Source organism: Scophthalmus maximus, chromosome 17 (genome assembly GCF_022379125.1).
Source record: "Scophthalmus maximus strain ysfricsl-2021 chromosome 17, ASM2237912v1, whole genome shotgun sequence".
Lineage (NCBI taxonomy): Eukaryota > Metazoa > Chordata > Actinopteri > Pleuronectiformes > Scophthalmidae > Scophthalmus > Scophthalmus maximus.
In genome coordinates, this window is record NC_061531.1 from 13,452,846 (window position 1) to 13,469,201 (window position 16,356).

Here is a 16,356-nt window from a genome sequence, read left to right on the forward strand (position 1 = left end):
TAGGAAGGGGAATGAATGTGACAGATGAATAAAAACACAGGGCGCTATTTAACTTAAGCCTGCCATGTAAAAGGAACATATCAACAGCACTGTGAATAGGCTGTGTTTTCCCAGCACAGTGATTGCCCTTTCATTGAGAATACTCTTGATTAATCAAACATATATTTCCCTTGCATCCGCCATTAACTGAGTTTAAATTCAAATGCTGTATCAAGTTAATGATGTGTCAAATTAAAATGAAATGGCTATATGAAACTTAACAGCTTTATTTAAAAAATAAGGGGAACACATTACATGAATGATTGAAGATAATACTGTATTGCCAAGATATGTTTAGGAAATGGAGATAAAACTCTAATTTTAATAACCTTTTCTCTTTGTGGCTTAGTGCTCAACCTGACCCTGATCGACCTTCCGGGAATGACTAAGGTGGCTGTTGGTGACCAGCCCCATGACATTGAGCACCAGATCAGGGAAATGCTGATGCAGTTCATCACCAAGGAGAGTTGTTTGATCCTGGCCGTCACCCCTGCCAACACTGACCTGGCCAACTCAGACGCTCTGAAGATCGCCAAGGAGGTGGACCCACAGGGTAAGGGTATAGCGCTCTAGTCCCAATCACACAACGTAACACTCTTTTTATTCAAGCAGGCCTATGCTACTGAAAAATTATTCTGCTAATGCAATTTGGTCTGTTTTTTTGTCTTTCTAGCTGTCTTTTCCATCTATATTATTCTGTAATAAGAGCAGTATTAGGAAACAAGAAATGGTAAAAGGTTTTTGAAGTCGTGACGTGACAGTTAAGTATTTATTTATTTTGTTCAGGTCTACGCACTATTGGTGTTATAACAAAACTGGACCTGATGGATGAAGGGACAGATGCAAAGGACATCCTCGAAAATAAACTGCTGCCCCTGCGTAGAGGTGAAGATTTTGCACACACCCACACACTCAAGGATCAAAAGAAGAGAAGGGGGGGGGGGGGGGGGGTGACACTCTGAGCCCGACAGCTGCATGAAACTGTGCGATCTTGAACGTAGGCTATTTGAAAGGTAAATAGAACATTAATGACCCAAACACAAATAATTGTGTTGTCCAGAGGCTTGTACATACATGCTTTTTTTCTCAGTTGCCTTTGGCTTTGTTTTGTTTGTGTGCCTGCCACTTTGAGGCTGTTCTGTGACTTTGCGTTTTGACAGAAGTGTGAGTGAAATACAACTATTTATAATTTGCAAACAGGCAACTGTGTTTGAAAACTGCAGCCTGGAAAAAAAAGATGTTGCTTGTGAACATGCATTCATATGTGCGTTCATAAAGTGAAACTTGTGCTTTCCAGCAGCAACCTGAAGGGACCAATCCAGACTATATATGGGCATGATGACACTCTTCAGATGCACATAATTTAAAAAAACAAGACAATGGTCGTCTAGTCTCTCAGTCGAGGTTTGGACTTATCTTCAGATTGTATAGATAATGTTCTATTCAATATTTATTTTGTTTATACTTTCTGTTTTGTCTAGTTCTACTTATTCTTAGACCAACAGATGGAGCAAAATGTTTTAAAGGAGTGAGTATAGTGGGAGCACTGGGGTTGTCCGTTGTGGCAGATGGTTTACATGGCTCAGGGGTCAGGTACAAGCTCCCCAGGGCGGGGGGAAGGTCAGGACTTGCTTTTGGCATATTGGGACAATTTCCAGTGAACCAAAATGTCTTTACCGACTGTCTCTATATATTTGTAAATCGGGATTGGTCATGAGAGTGACTGGGACTGGGCTCATGGGCCAGTCACAACCAACCAAGTAATTTAATGCATGTTAACATTCATGACTTATGTGAGACTAGTGCACAGTGAGTATACTGTATGTAATCAACCCTTCGTCCCCTTCAGTCAGTAGAATGTTCTGTCTGCTTTAATCCCCGTACATTTACAGGCCTCACTTCTGTGCAGGCTACATTGGTGTGGTGAACCGGAGTCAGAAAGACATTGATGGGAAGAAGGACATCCGTGCTGCTCTGGCTGCAGAGAGGAAGTTCTTTCTGTCACACCCTGCCTACCGACACATAGCAGAGCGCATGGGCACGCCTCATCTACAAAAGACACTCAACCAAGTCAGCTATCAACGATCTATTTTAGTTAAATTTTCAGTCATGAAATATAACATTCCCTCTACCATGTCATTAATGCTCTAAAATAATATCACTTCCTCTGTCCTCTCTAGCAATTGACCAACCACATCAGAGACACCCTGCCTGGTCTGCGCAGTAAGCTGCAGAGTCAGCTCCTCTCCCTGGAGAAGGAGGTAGAGGAGTACAAGAACTTCCGTCCTGATGACCCGACACGCAAGACCAAGGCCTTGTTGCAGTGAGTGCAACTCAAAATGCAACATCTGTGTACCATTTACTGTTGAAAACTTGTGTGTGAAATGGAGCAGCCATATTGGATGCTCAATGTACAGGGAAACTGATAGAGTTTTCAATTGGTACTAAGTACAAAATCTGAACAGTAAAGAATAATGTTGAATAGTGTTTATTGCAGAGTAGGTTTTCACATTCAAGGAATTTATTTACTGCGTGGCATTATTTATTATCAAAATATCATCAATGTTTATATGGTCTGGACCTGCTCTTTATTAAAAGTATGCTAAGATAACTTTATGATAATGATGTATTGCTCTATAGAAGAATACAAAGATGACTTTACTGTCTTCAACATAATAGTTGTTATTTTGTGTGTAGATGAGATTAGATCAGTTACAATAACATGATTACCTCAAATTAACATGAATATTTTACAACTTATGTCAGGCATCATTGTACAGAAGAAGTTACATTAATGAAGTGTTGTGTTTTTTTTAAATTTTGGAGTGGATCTCAAGGAAGGATTTAGCTGAAGCTGAAGGTCTTGTGTCTTCTGTGCGTCCCCCTTATCAGGATGGTGCAGCAGTTTGGTGTGGACTTTGAGAAGTGCATTGAAGGCTCCGGGGACCAGGTGGACACCAACGAGCTGTCGGGCGGCGCCAAGATCAACCGCCTCTTCCATGAACGTTTCCCATTTGAACTTGTCAAGGTTAGTGTTCCATGAAGAATATGTTGAGCATTATTGGTTGTAGGTTGTAAACTGTAGTTGGATCTGTGAAATGTATCATTTGCCTCTTCTTCCCCTCCCCTGTCCCTCAGATTGTGTTTGATGAGAAGGAGTTAAGGCGAGAAATCAGTCACGCAATCAAGAACGTCCACGGTGTCAGGCAAGTGGAGCGGAGACAGAAAACCTACCAGACCTCCAAAGGAGACGCGCACAGAACTCGATAGATGCCTGTATTCTGTTTTTACATGAAGTACTCTTGTGCCCAAATGCCTCAACCTTCTCTCCTCTTCAAATCCTTTATTCTCCTATAATTTAGATATTATAATCAAGCCTTGCAATCGCAGACTAAAAGCACAGAGTCAGCGTGGTGTATTCTCAAAGCGTTTTCTGCTCTATGTGAATATTTTCCCCTCATTGTTCCTCCAATCCCCTTATCTCCTCACTGCAACACCACCCACTCTTTTTCTGTTTCTGTCTGCTGAAGCATTCAATTATTATAACTTGTTGTGTTACATTTATCTCCGTCCGCTGCGTTCTTGTTGTCATGTGTTCCACATTGATACTGTTCGGTCAGCCATATCTCATTTGTGGCAGTATGCTTAATTACTTTTACACCTTGCTATCTTTAGTGCCTTATCCTTAATCCCCATGTTGTGGCGTTCATTATGTTAAATTTCATTTTCTTTCCCATTTGTGTATAACCTCAAATCTTTTTAGTCACCTGTTTGTCTTTTTTGAGTACCCAATCATTTGTCTATCCATCTGTTGGCCTACATGTCTTGTAACCGTCCCATCTGTCTGCCGCTGTGCCTCTGTCTCTCTGTGAATCCTCAGAACGGGGCTGTTCACTCCAGACCTGGCGTTTGAGGCCATCGTGAAAAAGCAGATCGTTAAGCTGAAAACACCCTGTCTCAAATGTATCGATATGGTCATTCAGGAGCTCATCAACACAGTCAGGCAGTGCACCAACAAGGTACTGCAGGTGTCCAGCATCTCCCGACCCAGCCAAGACATAGGGCAATGGCAACCATGGGTGTGGCAGAGGGTATCCTGACGGAGAACAATAGCTGTATGCTTCATTTATGGCGTCACTATTGATCACTTAAGTTATTGCATTCAAACAGGAAAAAAAAAACGTTCTATGCAGCTTGCCCTCAGCCCAGCCCCAGCCCCGTGTGCCCTGTGTGCAGGCAGCGCTGTCGTGTTGTGGAGTGTTGTGACGTGTCGTCGTGGAGTGAGATGTTTCGGAACCTCAACCAGTCTGAACATCTCTGGTCTCTCCTGGACAAGCTGCAGGTTTCACAGCTCAGTACACATGGCCAGCAAAACATGAAGGGGTGGGTTGTTAGCCATAATTTGGCCTTGAGTTGGAGGTGATGTCAATCTTTACCATAGTGACCTAGCTTTAGAGGAACTGGCAAGTCAGGGATGAGGATGTGAAAAACCTGTGGCTTGTCCCTCTCCACTGCTTGATTTGTCTTTCAAAAAACTAGAAATGACTAACTGAACAAAGACTTTTTTTCTCTTTTTATTTCCTTCTCCCTCCTGTCTGTCCTATTTTCTCTTTTCTTAATGTCTGCCTATCCCCCTCTCTTTCTACCACCACCAAACGCAATCTGAACCCATGACCCTTCAGAACGGGGCTCTTCACCCCCGACCTGGCTTTTGAGGCGATAGTCAAAAAGCAGATCCTCAAACTCAAAGAGCCGAGCCTCAAATGTGTGGACCTTGTGGTGTGCGAACTCACCGCACTCGTCATGAAGTGTGCCGTTAAGGTAACCAGGGACATGACAAATACGAGGGGATTACTCTTCTCTGGAAACATGTATTTCTGTATCATCCTAGTACAATGGTCACCTCAGTGAAATCCGCCCCCACCCCACGTGCCACTACACCATCCATGCCCACTGATTTCAAGTGTGTTGCTGCCCCATCGCTACTCCTTCCCCACCTCTGGAGTCTCCCAGTCTCCATATCATTCAGATTGAGCAGCAACTTCCATATCACGTCTGACATTTTAAGCACAACTGGAAATTCCCACCACCCACAAGGTGTTTGACCTCAGCCTCAGATCATTAAAGCAATTGTTTTTCCCCCACCTCCACATTGCATCCTCCCCCTGTCCCTGCTCTAAGACCCTCCTGCCTGGTCTGTCAGACGGGGCAGAGCCGAGCCCGGTTTCGCTCCCTCACTGACCCACATGGCCGCCTGACATTCTACTATCTAACCGTTGGAAAGGGAGTGATATGGGGGGGGGGGGGGGGGGTGAGAGACGATACTAAGAACCAATCTGTGGGCGCAGTGGTATCTTGAAGGGAGTGTTTCCATAGCAACTGCTCCACTGCCATCTTGTGGACAGAGAAAGGAATTGCACTCCCACTCAGTCATCCTGCCCCTCTTGTCTCTCAGCTTTACTGGAACTAGTTGTCTCTGCCTCATCCCTTCGCTTTTCCCTTCTCACCCAGTCTTCACTAATCTGAAACACCACCATCAGCTAGAGATGACTGTAGTAAATGTTTTGACGTGTCTTCAAATTTGGACATTCCTCTGTTTAAAACATAATGCCTTCATCTTTTGCCATTCAAAAAAAAAACTTCATGATTTAGACAATGGAAAACATTGATACTTTTTTCATTACGTCATCCCTGGGTGATAGTGCCGTGCCACCATGTTGGTTTGTAGTTACTATTTGTGGCATTGAAATGTCACTTGACTCTCTCTCCTTTTTCCTTTTGTTCTTTACTCATTCTTACTTCTCACACCTGTTTCTTTCTGATACTTATTGGTAAGTCTTACTAAGCTCAAGCTCACATGTTAAGTGTGTCTGCGTGTCTCTGTTTGGTGCTGCAGTTGTGTGTTGTGTTGTTTTTCAGCTCAATTCTTACCCCAGACTGAGAGAGGAGACCGAGAGGATTGTCACCACCCACGTCAGAGAAAGAGAAGGAAAGACCAAGGACCAGGTGAGCTGACTGGATGTTAATGAAACAGCCCAGTGGCTCTCAAGCACATGGAGTGAGCTCATGTCTGGAAAAGTACAGTTAGAGCTACAATCTTTAATTCATATGTTGCTCTTTTCCAATAATATGTTTGAGATTTGCTGATTACATTAGGTGAAGTTGGGAACTGACAACTGAAAACTGATCGTGAAAATGTGTCATCTGGGATTGTCAGTCTCTGCAGATCCTGCATCTGCAACATTTAGGAGAAAAACCTGTGCATGTTGGGATCCTTCCAAGCATCAGCTACAAAATGTTTTAGCATTTGTCAAATGGAGACCAGTAAGAAACTAGAGAGATGTACAGTTGTTTTGTTTACGATAGCTGATAGCTAATATCTTCAGTCATTGCTCAACTAGTTAACACTGTTCCAACAACACAGGATCATCCCATGATTTACATTTGAGGAAAAGCAGATAGCAGCATTAAAATTAGACCTCAGTCTGAACATTGGTATTTCCTCTGCTCAATATGTAAATGCAACAAAACAAAAAAATCCAAAAACTTTGCTTTTCATAATTTTATTCTTGTCATGGGTGAAGGAGCCTTGGAACTAGCATCAACTGTAAACGTAATGCGAGTTTTAGGGTTGGTAACAGCTCTGCCACTAAGGAAGTGAGGCAGGTTGAATGAACCAAATCTTTTGAGGGGAAATCATCCTCGCAGCTTTACCACATTTGAAATTTCTTCCCACTAATGACACCAGTTGGGTTGAAGATAATCGGCATAGCTATGTTTAAATTTAGACATAATATCTGCCATGGTTGAGTGTGAAATATTAGCAGTGAGACTTTCTGTGAGTGGGGTTTAATTGAGACCTCTCAAGTCTAATTGTGATTTTTCTGCTTCTAATTAAGGTTCTGCTGCTGATTGACATTGAGCTGTCCTACATCAACACCAACCATGAGGACTTCATAGGCTTCGCTAAGTATGTGCGCCGCCTCTTTCCCCTACCCCCCTTTTTCTAGCCCAATTTACAGCTTGTTGCCATTGACCCCAGCCTCAGCTCACGCATCGTAATCCGGATTAATTACATGCCGGTTGTCTCTGGCACACTTGTGATTATGTGAATTATAAAAGAAAAGCCATAAATACATGCGCAAACCAACTGCCACTTCAGAAACTTGACACAATCACCACCATTTCACCGCTTCACTGCTACTGAATCAAAGTGTTTATAGCCACGTTGGCCACGTTGGAAGCGTGGGTGCATCATTGGGATGTGGCATGCACATTAGTTATCCAGCCACATCAGAGCATGCGTTTCCTCATAGGGTAGATGGATACAACAATGATCAAGGTTGCATAAGTTGCCCACCGCTTCTCCCCCCTGCATGAAAAAATACTACTTCCCCTCCAAACAAAGTCAATCAAGCGGCTGTTTGACTGTCAATAGAAAGAATGTTTACTGTACCAATGGACGGTCGACAGTGCTAATGTTTTACTGCTTTCACCTGTAGCTGCCGTCGTTACTGGAAACTCGTTTGCACACTCCAAAGCACTCACTGGTTGTTGTTTTATTCTGCTATATCTCGATTTCCTGGTTGAGTTCAGTTACAGTAGCATGTAGTTGAGTGGAGCTCCCCTCCTCTGTGTGGGCCATGCCATTGACTGAATAAAAAAAAGCAAACCCTGGTGTGTGTGCGTGCGTTTGTGAGGGTTTATGCCGAGCCTCTGCATGGCACGTGGACTGCTGTAATGTGTCGGAGGTAAGCCGGAGCTGTTTAACGGTTCTCATGACGTCAATTTCAGTCTTGACTACAGAAGGCTGGATGATGGTAGTCCCCCAGGGTTCGGCAACAACAGGTGGGCTGACAGAAAGGTTGTAGGGTTGTGTGTACAGTATGTTTGTGAGAGACAGCTTGACCCCTTCATATAGTCCAAATTCCTCTACAATCCACTCACCGTCATGTATGTCGATAGTATGTAGTAGTATAATAATAATGAGAACATTCAAAACCTTTAATTTGCACCAGACAGTTGATTTAGATCAAATACTAAAGGCCTATGAAGCATGGACATTGAGTGTTCATATTTTACGCGCCGCTGTGTTTGGTTTGTCATCTGTGTTTCTTGTCTTTTTCCCCCCCTCCATCTTTGTGTAATGACAGTGCCCAGCAGAGGAACACAGCTGCAAACAAGAAAAGGGCCATACCCAACCAGGTACGTTTCATCACTCGGCTCTGGCCTTTTCACCAATCCCAGATTTAATCTCCCCTGACTCATGGCTCCCATTAGCAGCCTATTAATCAACCATGTGATAATAACCGACTCCAGCAGTGATCTAGCTCACAGCCTTTAATCTATCCTGACCTATGTGTCAACGATACTCCCCTGTACATTATTTAAACTACTGATTTGTATCCAGTCTCTTGTCCCTAATATTGTGAAGATTGTATTTTTTTCTTATCTGTTGTATTCAGACTGACATTTGTTGAATTTTAATGTGTATTTTTAAGGTCTTGAAACACAATTATAATGCTGCCAATCAGCTTTAGAGATTGCAGTCTCAGTGAGTGGAGAGTTGCCATAGCGGACTTAAAGAAGACCCTGCTTCTCTTCTCTTTTCCTGAAATGAGCATTTGTTTCCATGGCTCTTATTAATTGCTGTTTGCATGAGACCCAGGCATGTTGTTCCACAGCAAAGCAACAATTTATCGCAGGTTGATTGTTTTGTTGCCCTCCCGTTAACTCACACGCATCTTTTGTATTGAGATTCAATATGTGCATGGACCTTGCACCTATCAACCGAGCAACAAATATGACATAACCAAATTGTGGTATACTTGAAGTAATTCTAATTGCATGTAACTCTTGCTCTCTCTCCCTCTCTTTCTCTGTCTCTCATCATCTGTCTTTCTCTGGTTGGCTTATGGATTTCCTGTTTCCTCCTCTTTTTCCTCCCTCAATTGTGTCATTGTCACTATTTGTCCAACCTTTTCTTTTCCTTCCCACCCTCCACCTGTCACCCCCTTTCCCTCTCTACCTCCTCTTATTTCTCATCTGTCTTCCATCTTTGCTTGCTTACTCTCTCATTTCTTTTGGCTATGATTTTACACTGCCCCCTTCCCCTTTTGCTTTAACCCCTCCCCACCCCCTTCCTATTACTGCAGGGTGAAATTCTGGTAAGTACCCCACAGATTTAAACCACACCCTGCCCGGGGGGCAGCAGTGGTAGGCCATACAGAGGAACTGAGGCCATCACACAAAGGTCAGCCAATATGGCCAGGGTGGAAAAGACAGACTGCTGTGAGAGAACCGGATAAACAGTTGACTCCTGCAATTACAGGAGTCAATACCTTACGCCATAATAAGTTGTTCTACCCTCCTGCAGCTTGGCGGACTGGGGGAGGCCCATGAGGAGAAGGTAGACTCTCCAGACGAATCAAACGGATGTTTGATCAGTTACCAGTAATTTGGACTGATCAAACTGATGTTTGATGAATTGCCAGTAATTTGGACTGTCTCTTAAAGTAACACCTGGCACGTTTGATCTCGTAATTCTTGGTTTCATTTTAATACGACAGTAATTGTCTTTAATTGTACACACCTACTAACATTTGACTTTATTCCAGCAAATATATTTTAAATAAGATATTCATTTTCCTCACAAAAGATTCTATTATAGCATTCCTGTGTTTTCTATGAGGGAACCGCAGAGAGCAATCTTCCACCAGCGACCGACGGCGGCTTCAGTTCTGACTTGTCTCTGGTTTTATACCTCTGCTGCTGCCTTATGCACGGTGATGCAAAACTTTGCCTCGTGAAAATCATCCTAAACATCACTAAGAACAAAATGGGGAGTGATTGGGTCGAGATCACATCAACAAAATACAAAAAACATAACTTTTGGATTCTTCAGAATTTTCTTCGATTTTTAGTGTTAAGTTTTTACTCTTAGATTAAATGCATGGTAAATTTTATTTTGAAATTTCTCTTCATTTCAAACCACTTCTCTCCATTTCTTTATTCATAGCTGATCAAAATTTGTCATTATTTTATATGGTGACTGGTCATGACTTTGGGATCAGTGTTTTTCAATGTTTTAATCAAAAATTCCCCATGGCATAATTTTTATTTTAATAATTCGATAATTTACTGACTATCAAGACAGATTTAAAAAGACAGGTTTCTTTCTAATCTTCTAATTTCTTGTTCTTTGATCAAAGATGTAATCTTTCAGATTTTTTATTAACAGAAATAACATAGGATCTCTTCCATTTACAGAACACGATTGAACATTGTATTATAGTTGTCTACCTGATACAAAAAGCATTTTTCTGACACTCACCTCTCATCATCTCCTCTTGATTAATATCAACTTGGTCATAACATTTCCAACTGACGCAAATACAGGGGATTTAAAACCCACTTTTTTTCTGAGAAGTTTAAGTAATATCCTCGCCAAGGCAAAGTACCAGTTCAGCTCCTATGCTCTCGCCTCCTGTCCCATGTTTGAGTTGGCGCTTTTGAACCAATGAACCTTTTTTTTCTCCATAATTCACTCCTGCTCTCCTGAATGGAGGGGGAGTTCAGGAGAGAGGGGTCTAAAGCAGGCTTTGAAACTGACATTTCCACTTGGCTTTACTTTCCACAGATAGCTCCCCCCCCTTTGTACTTCAAATGCATGGGAGCCTATTTTGAGTGAAAAATGAGAGACAGTAGTGAAGAGGGCTCCTCTAAAATACATGGCTTTTTTTTTTGGAGTGATTTATTTAACCCGGCCTCTCAGTCTGATGTATTTCCTCCCTCTCCATCTCTCAAATTTTCACTTTGCTGTGTAGATTTGTGTCACTGCATGAATTACTAACTCTGTTGGACTGCTCGCCTCTGCATTTAATCTCTCAGTGCAAATATTCTCTCCTGATTTACAACTGTCTGTAACAGTCACTTCTCGTCTTTTACGTATCCAGAGATTTAACCCTCTGTATATCAGAGTCTAGTTAACCCACTAAACCTGTTCATTTCGAACAGCCATTGCACAGACTAGCTTTTACTAACCCGATGACACTAACATACCACCGCTGACCTTTGGTTGACTCTGTGTTGGGGGTCTACAGCCTGGTCTGGTCACCATCTGGTCCTGTTTGTTGGTGAAACCGAACAGGGACTACATCCCTCTTCAGCTAAACCTTCTCAAGTTTCTTATTTAAGCTATTACTATTTAGCAATCATCTATACTCCAGCGATGTGTTTGCCTATGTAAGTCATATTAGACCAAAAGTGATTGATATTAGGATTAAAAACAACCAAATTCACTGTGACGTTGCAGGTAAGGAGGTAAGATTTTATTAGTGTCGGTCACATTGCAGTATTGTGTCACAAGTGCATAAGCCTGATTGATTATGCTGTTTTCCTCCACCCTCCTGGTACCCCCTCTCTCCCGACCACCCTTCTCTTTCTTCTACCTCTTCTCCTCGCCGTGCAGGTGATCAGGAAAGGCTGGCTAACCCTCAACATCAGCATAATGAAGGGAGGCTCCAAGGAATACTGGTTTGTCCTGACCGCCGAGTCCCTGTCCTGGTACAAAGATGAGGAGGTGAGGGGAACGGCAAGCTAATATCACACGGGACCACAGGGATGCATAAAGATCAAGATACCATATTTAGCACAGCAGGGATAAACTATCCAGAGTAAAGATTTAGTGACATTCCCCACTGCGGTCGGAGGTGTGTGTCTGTCCCAGCCCAGCCTAACCAATGTGCAGACTACTGTTCAGCTGTAGCCTGATGAACAGGTAGTCTGAACACTGGGCAGGCGGGGGGGTTAGGACTCTGATGGGAGGAAGGACCCTGAGGTCATTGCAGCTGCAGGTCGCTATCCTAGGACAGAGGACACGGAGAGTAAACATTACTCGGTTTCACTATGAAACAATTGAAACCTATTTGGAAAAAGCCACGTACATGGAAGACCAAAACACATTTGAAACACCACAACACTTTTTATATTGTGAAATGTGTTGGTAATTACAGTTTCATAACTTTACTTTCAAATGACTCGGGTTTGTCAATCTAGACATGGTAGGATTGTATTTCCTCTTGAGTAAATATGTTCAGTAAGTGCACACAAACTCAGCTCTACAGTTTGTTATGTTATTGACCTTTTCAAAGCTTCTATTCAAGGACTTGGAGAGAAACATTTTGTACCGGAGACATGCAGTGCAACATCAAGTTTATATGATCTAAAATCAGATTATTGATCATGTCATTTTAGACTACGTTCTAAAGACTGAACTAAACTGAACGTTTGCCTCCATCGATCTTAAGCATTGAAATTTTCTTACTCACCGCTTGATCTTCTTCCCAAGGCCTCAGTCATTCCTCTCCGAAAAAAAAAAAGACCACTACAAACCACGACTAAAGACGATCTCTGGTGCGGCTGCCTCAGTCTGTCCGGACACCAACTGGAATCGGTTAATTTCTTTTAATGTTAGTCGCCTTTAGCGAAAAAGCAGAGAAGGACAGAACGAGAGAGGGAGGATGGTGGAGGCAAACTGACGTGGCAGGCGGGCTGAAATGTTCCAGCCGGGATCTGACTTTGGAATTTGCAGGAAATCGTACTGGGTTACGGGGGCCGGAGGGGGGTGGGATTGTGTGTGTGTGTGTGTGTGTGTGTGTGTGTGTGTGTGTGTGTGTGTGTGTGTGTGTGTGTGTGTGTGTGTGTGTGTGTGTGTGTGTGTGTGTGTGTGTGTGTGTGTGTGTGTGTGTGTGTGTGTGTGTGTGTGTGTGTGTGTGTGTGTGTGTGTACACAAAAGTGTGCATGTGCAAGATGCTTTTTTCCCTCTTGTATCTTTTAGTGTTTGGGCAGTTGATCATGTCTTTAGAAGTCTATGCACACTGCCAATTCATTGAGACAAGCGTTTGTTTGTTTGTCTTTGCACGTGCAGTTATGTATTTATCTCTCTCTCCCTGTGTGTGTGTGTGTGTGTGTGTGTGTGTGTGTGTGTGTGTGTGTGTGTGTGTGTGTGTGTGTGTGTGTGTGTGTGTGTGTGTGTGTGTGTGTGTGTGTGTGTGTGTGTGTGTGTGTGTGTGTGTGTGTGTGTGTGTGTGTGTGTGTGTGTGTGTGTGTGTGCGCGCGCGCGCGCTGTTTGGGGGTGGGGGATTGTGTGGAACTGTGAGTGATGTAACTGTTGGGCTTGCGCTGCTCTCTGTGTTAGTGTGGACGTAAACACTTCCAGATGTCTCTGCTCAACGGTGAAAGCTGGCACCCCATCCCCCCAGAACTTGCTCATGCTCCTCCTCTCCTCCTCCTCTCCGTCACCATACATTTCTCCATCTCACCAGTTCGGTGGTCGTCAGCACAGAGGAAATGCATTCCAATGTATCTGCTCATCGGCGGAGTAGTGTCAGAACTGTGTTGAGAAGTGTTCTTCTCCCTTATCCAAATATAAACAGACTCGCATGTGTGAAGATAAAACTTCTGTCTGTTCAATACTCTTTTTTCAAGGTTGTTGTTTTATTGCAGCATCTGCTGTAAATACACTTTTCTTTCCGTGTCTCGTGTTAGGAAAAAGAAAAGAAGTATATGCTGCCTTTGGATAACCTGAAGCTCAGAGATGTGGAGAAAGGCTTCATGTCCACAAAGCACATCTTCGCAATCTTCAACACTGAACAAAGGTCAGGGTCATGATCAGAGCATTTGTTTTTTGATCAGACAGAATGACCACAGACATCAGCTTTGTGTTTTTCCTGTGCTTGCATTCCCTTGTGCGCTAACACATTCACAAGCACTTGTGTTTCTCTATTGTTTATGTGTGCAGGAACGTGTACAAGGATCTTCGCCAAGTAGAACTGGCCTGTGATTCTCAAGAGGATGTGGACAGCTGGAAAGCGTCCTTACTCAGGGCGGGGGTTTATCCGGAGAAGGACCAGGTTTGTGGGTGCTACGTTGTGTTTCTTTAACAGCCATGGTTTGGTTAATATTACAGTGGTCAGTAACACATGCGCTTCCGTATTTCTTCAATTACGATTTTGTGACAGTTGTCGTAATTGAAACTTCAACGGATATAAAGTACAAATTATGTATGTCATTATATTTATGCTTCATCTTTGTTGCCTGTTTGTGTTGCACTGATCAGACGGAGAATGAAGATGCTGCTCCAGCAGACACATTCTCTATGGACCCTCAGCTGGAGCGACAGGTGGAAACCATCCGCAACCTGGTGGATTCGTACATTGGCATCATCAACAAATCCATCAGAGACCTCGTGCCCAAGACCATCATGCATCTCATGATCAACAGTGTGAGTCCAACAGTCCTAGGCAACACACCCGAGCCATTAACACACCAAACAGTAGAATGGCACACAGTAGAGCACATACGTCCACCAAGGCCAAACAAAATATACACTTTTCACCAGATCTGCACCAAAATGTAATTGGTTTTTCACTGGCCCACTCTTCCACTAAGTTTGAATTATCGGTTCAGTTTTTTTTGTGAAATCCTTCTGACAAATAAACGAGACAACAAACGGACACGGGTGAAAACATAACCTCCTTGGCTGAGGGCAGATAAGAGTCTGTTAACATCTGAGCCTGTCTGCTTTACTGAATACTGGCACTATCTGGATTTCTACCGTAACAAACCATATAAACATCCAATTTTTTTGGATGCCCTGTTGAGTTAATATTATAACTCTACATGGTCCCTGTCCTTCTTACTAGATTAACTTCTGTTGGTGTACAAATCTGTGTATGAATGGATGTAATATGCCTTAAGCTGTGTATGCGTGCAGACAGTTATGTTGCCTTTATCGAGCAAGTATAGCACCCTACATAACGATATTACCTATAAAAGTAATCGAGGTACCTGATAAAACAGTGAACTGAGCTAAACTGCTGTTTAATTAGGTCTGAATGTCACTGTGTGTTTTATATATATAAAAAAGGTAATTAACTCCAAGACACTAATTAAGAGAGTTTATGATGCATAACTTTTCCACTGTCCATTTATTATGTTTTATTATTCTTGTGAGCTCACTTGATGTCTTTCAGCAATCCAGCAGCCGACATACACACACACACACACACACACACAACCACACAACCAACCAAAATTTGCACCGTTGTCCACTTAGCAGCTCTTTTGCAAAGAGTTATGATTTATGAACCATTTTCTGTTGGGGTTAATTAGCCCCTGGCCTTTCACTTCTTTCAACCACATTTTCCAGTTCATGAACTCTGTGATGTTAACTCTTTTGGCTACTGTTGCTCCACGTCTTTAAAAATTCTCAGTGTTAATCAATGTAAGTTGCCACCTTGTGTGTTTTTAATAATCATAACTTCCATTATAGGCAAAGGATTTCATCCATTCAGAGCTGCTGGCCTACCTCTACTCATCTGGGGATCAGAACAGCCTCATGGAGGAGTCGGCGGACCAAGCCCAGCGTAGAGATGAAATGCTACGCATGTACCATGCACTCAAGGAGTCGCTGGTTATCATCGGTGACATCAGCGCCAACACTATTACCACCCCTGTACCCCCGCCCGTAAATGACTCCTGGATGCAAGAAGCCAGGTGAGAATCTAATGATAAAGCCAGTTTTACACAATGATTTCACTTATTAAATATATATATATATTATTTAAAAAACAGTGAAAATGACAAACCTTTCATCTAAGTATCATGCCTGCCTGAAAAACAAAGTATCAAACAAAATGGGCTACAATACATACAATACATTTTGTGTAATTTTCGTAATTTCAGTTTCATTATCTCAAAACCTTTCCTCAGCCCAACCCCTCAGCGCAGGCCTGCTCCCGCAACGGCCCCGCCCCCCGGCCGTCCACCCGCTGTTCGGGGCCCAACGCCAGGACCACCCTTGAACCCTTCCCCTGCCTTTGGGACTCCGCTCAACCCCTCTCCCGCCTTTGGTGCGCCACCGATCCCGTCTCGCCCGGGCCAACCCATCAACGCCTTCAACAGCAGCCTGGATCCCTTCAGTGCACCCCCCCAGATCCCCTCCCGGCCAGCACGAGTCCCACCCGGTGTACCAAGGTATGACTTTGCTCTATGACGTGATCGTCAATGTGTCGTTTGTTTATGCTGTAACTTAATTGTGCTGTATTTGTAATGTTTTTTTCCCAAATACATCTGTCAGCATGCTCTTGTTTTCCAAGAGTCACAGTCGTCGCCGGTTGACATTTCTCACACTCTCCAGTTTCCCTCTGTATTTAAAATCCTTTCTTTGCATTCAGTCTCTCTCTCTCGTTCTGTTCTGTCTCTGTCGGGTTGTTTTAGTTTCTCCACTGTCACTGTGTGAGCATGTCTCACTCT

The 16,356-nt window shown here is 43.1% G+C and overlaps 1 protein-coding gene across 6 annotated transcripts in view; it reads left to right on the top strand.

Moving 5' to 3' along the window:
* Positions 1–16,356, top strand: part of dnm2a (dynamin 2a) — a 28,097-nt gene that overhangs the window by 7,659 nt on the left and 4,082 nt on the right. For 3 of the 6 annotated variants that reach the window (XR_004785839.2, XM_035614258.2, XM_035614256.2), the window contains exons 4-20: positions 389–592; positions 826–924; positions 1,949–2,109; positions 2,220–2,362; positions 2,932–3,067; positions 3,178–3,245; positions 3,920–4,058; positions 5,959–6,045; positions 6,939–7,009; positions 8,193–8,244; positions 9,195–9,206; positions 11,510–11,620; positions 13,588–13,697; positions 13,841–13,952; positions 14,159–14,323; positions 15,374–15,597; positions 15,814–16,077. Coding sequence is in view for 5 of the 6 variants with exons in the window: in XM_035614258.2 (XP_035470151.1) it covers positions 389–592; positions 826–924; positions 1,949–2,109; positions 2,220–2,362; positions 2,932–3,067; positions 3,178–3,245; positions 3,920–4,058; positions 5,959–6,045; positions 6,939–7,009; positions 8,193–8,244; positions 9,195–9,206; positions 11,510–11,620; positions 13,588–13,697; positions 13,841–13,952; positions 14,159–14,323; positions 15,374–15,597; positions 15,814–16,077 (2,158 nt within the window). In the remaining variant the exon portion in view is untranslated. Of the gene's footprint in view, positions 1–388; positions 593–825; positions 925–1,948; positions 2,110–2,219; positions 2,363–2,931; positions 3,068–3,177; positions 3,246–3,919; positions 4,059–4,721; positions 4,861–5,958; positions 6,046–6,938; positions 7,010–8,192; positions 8,245–9,194; positions 9,207–11,509; positions 11,621–13,587; positions 13,698–13,840; positions 13,953–14,158; positions 14,324–15,373; positions 15,598–15,813; positions 16,078–16,356 lie in introns of all 6 variants that reach the window. The other 3 variants (XM_035614260.2, XM_035614261.2, XM_035614257.2) reach the window with 3 other exon arrangements.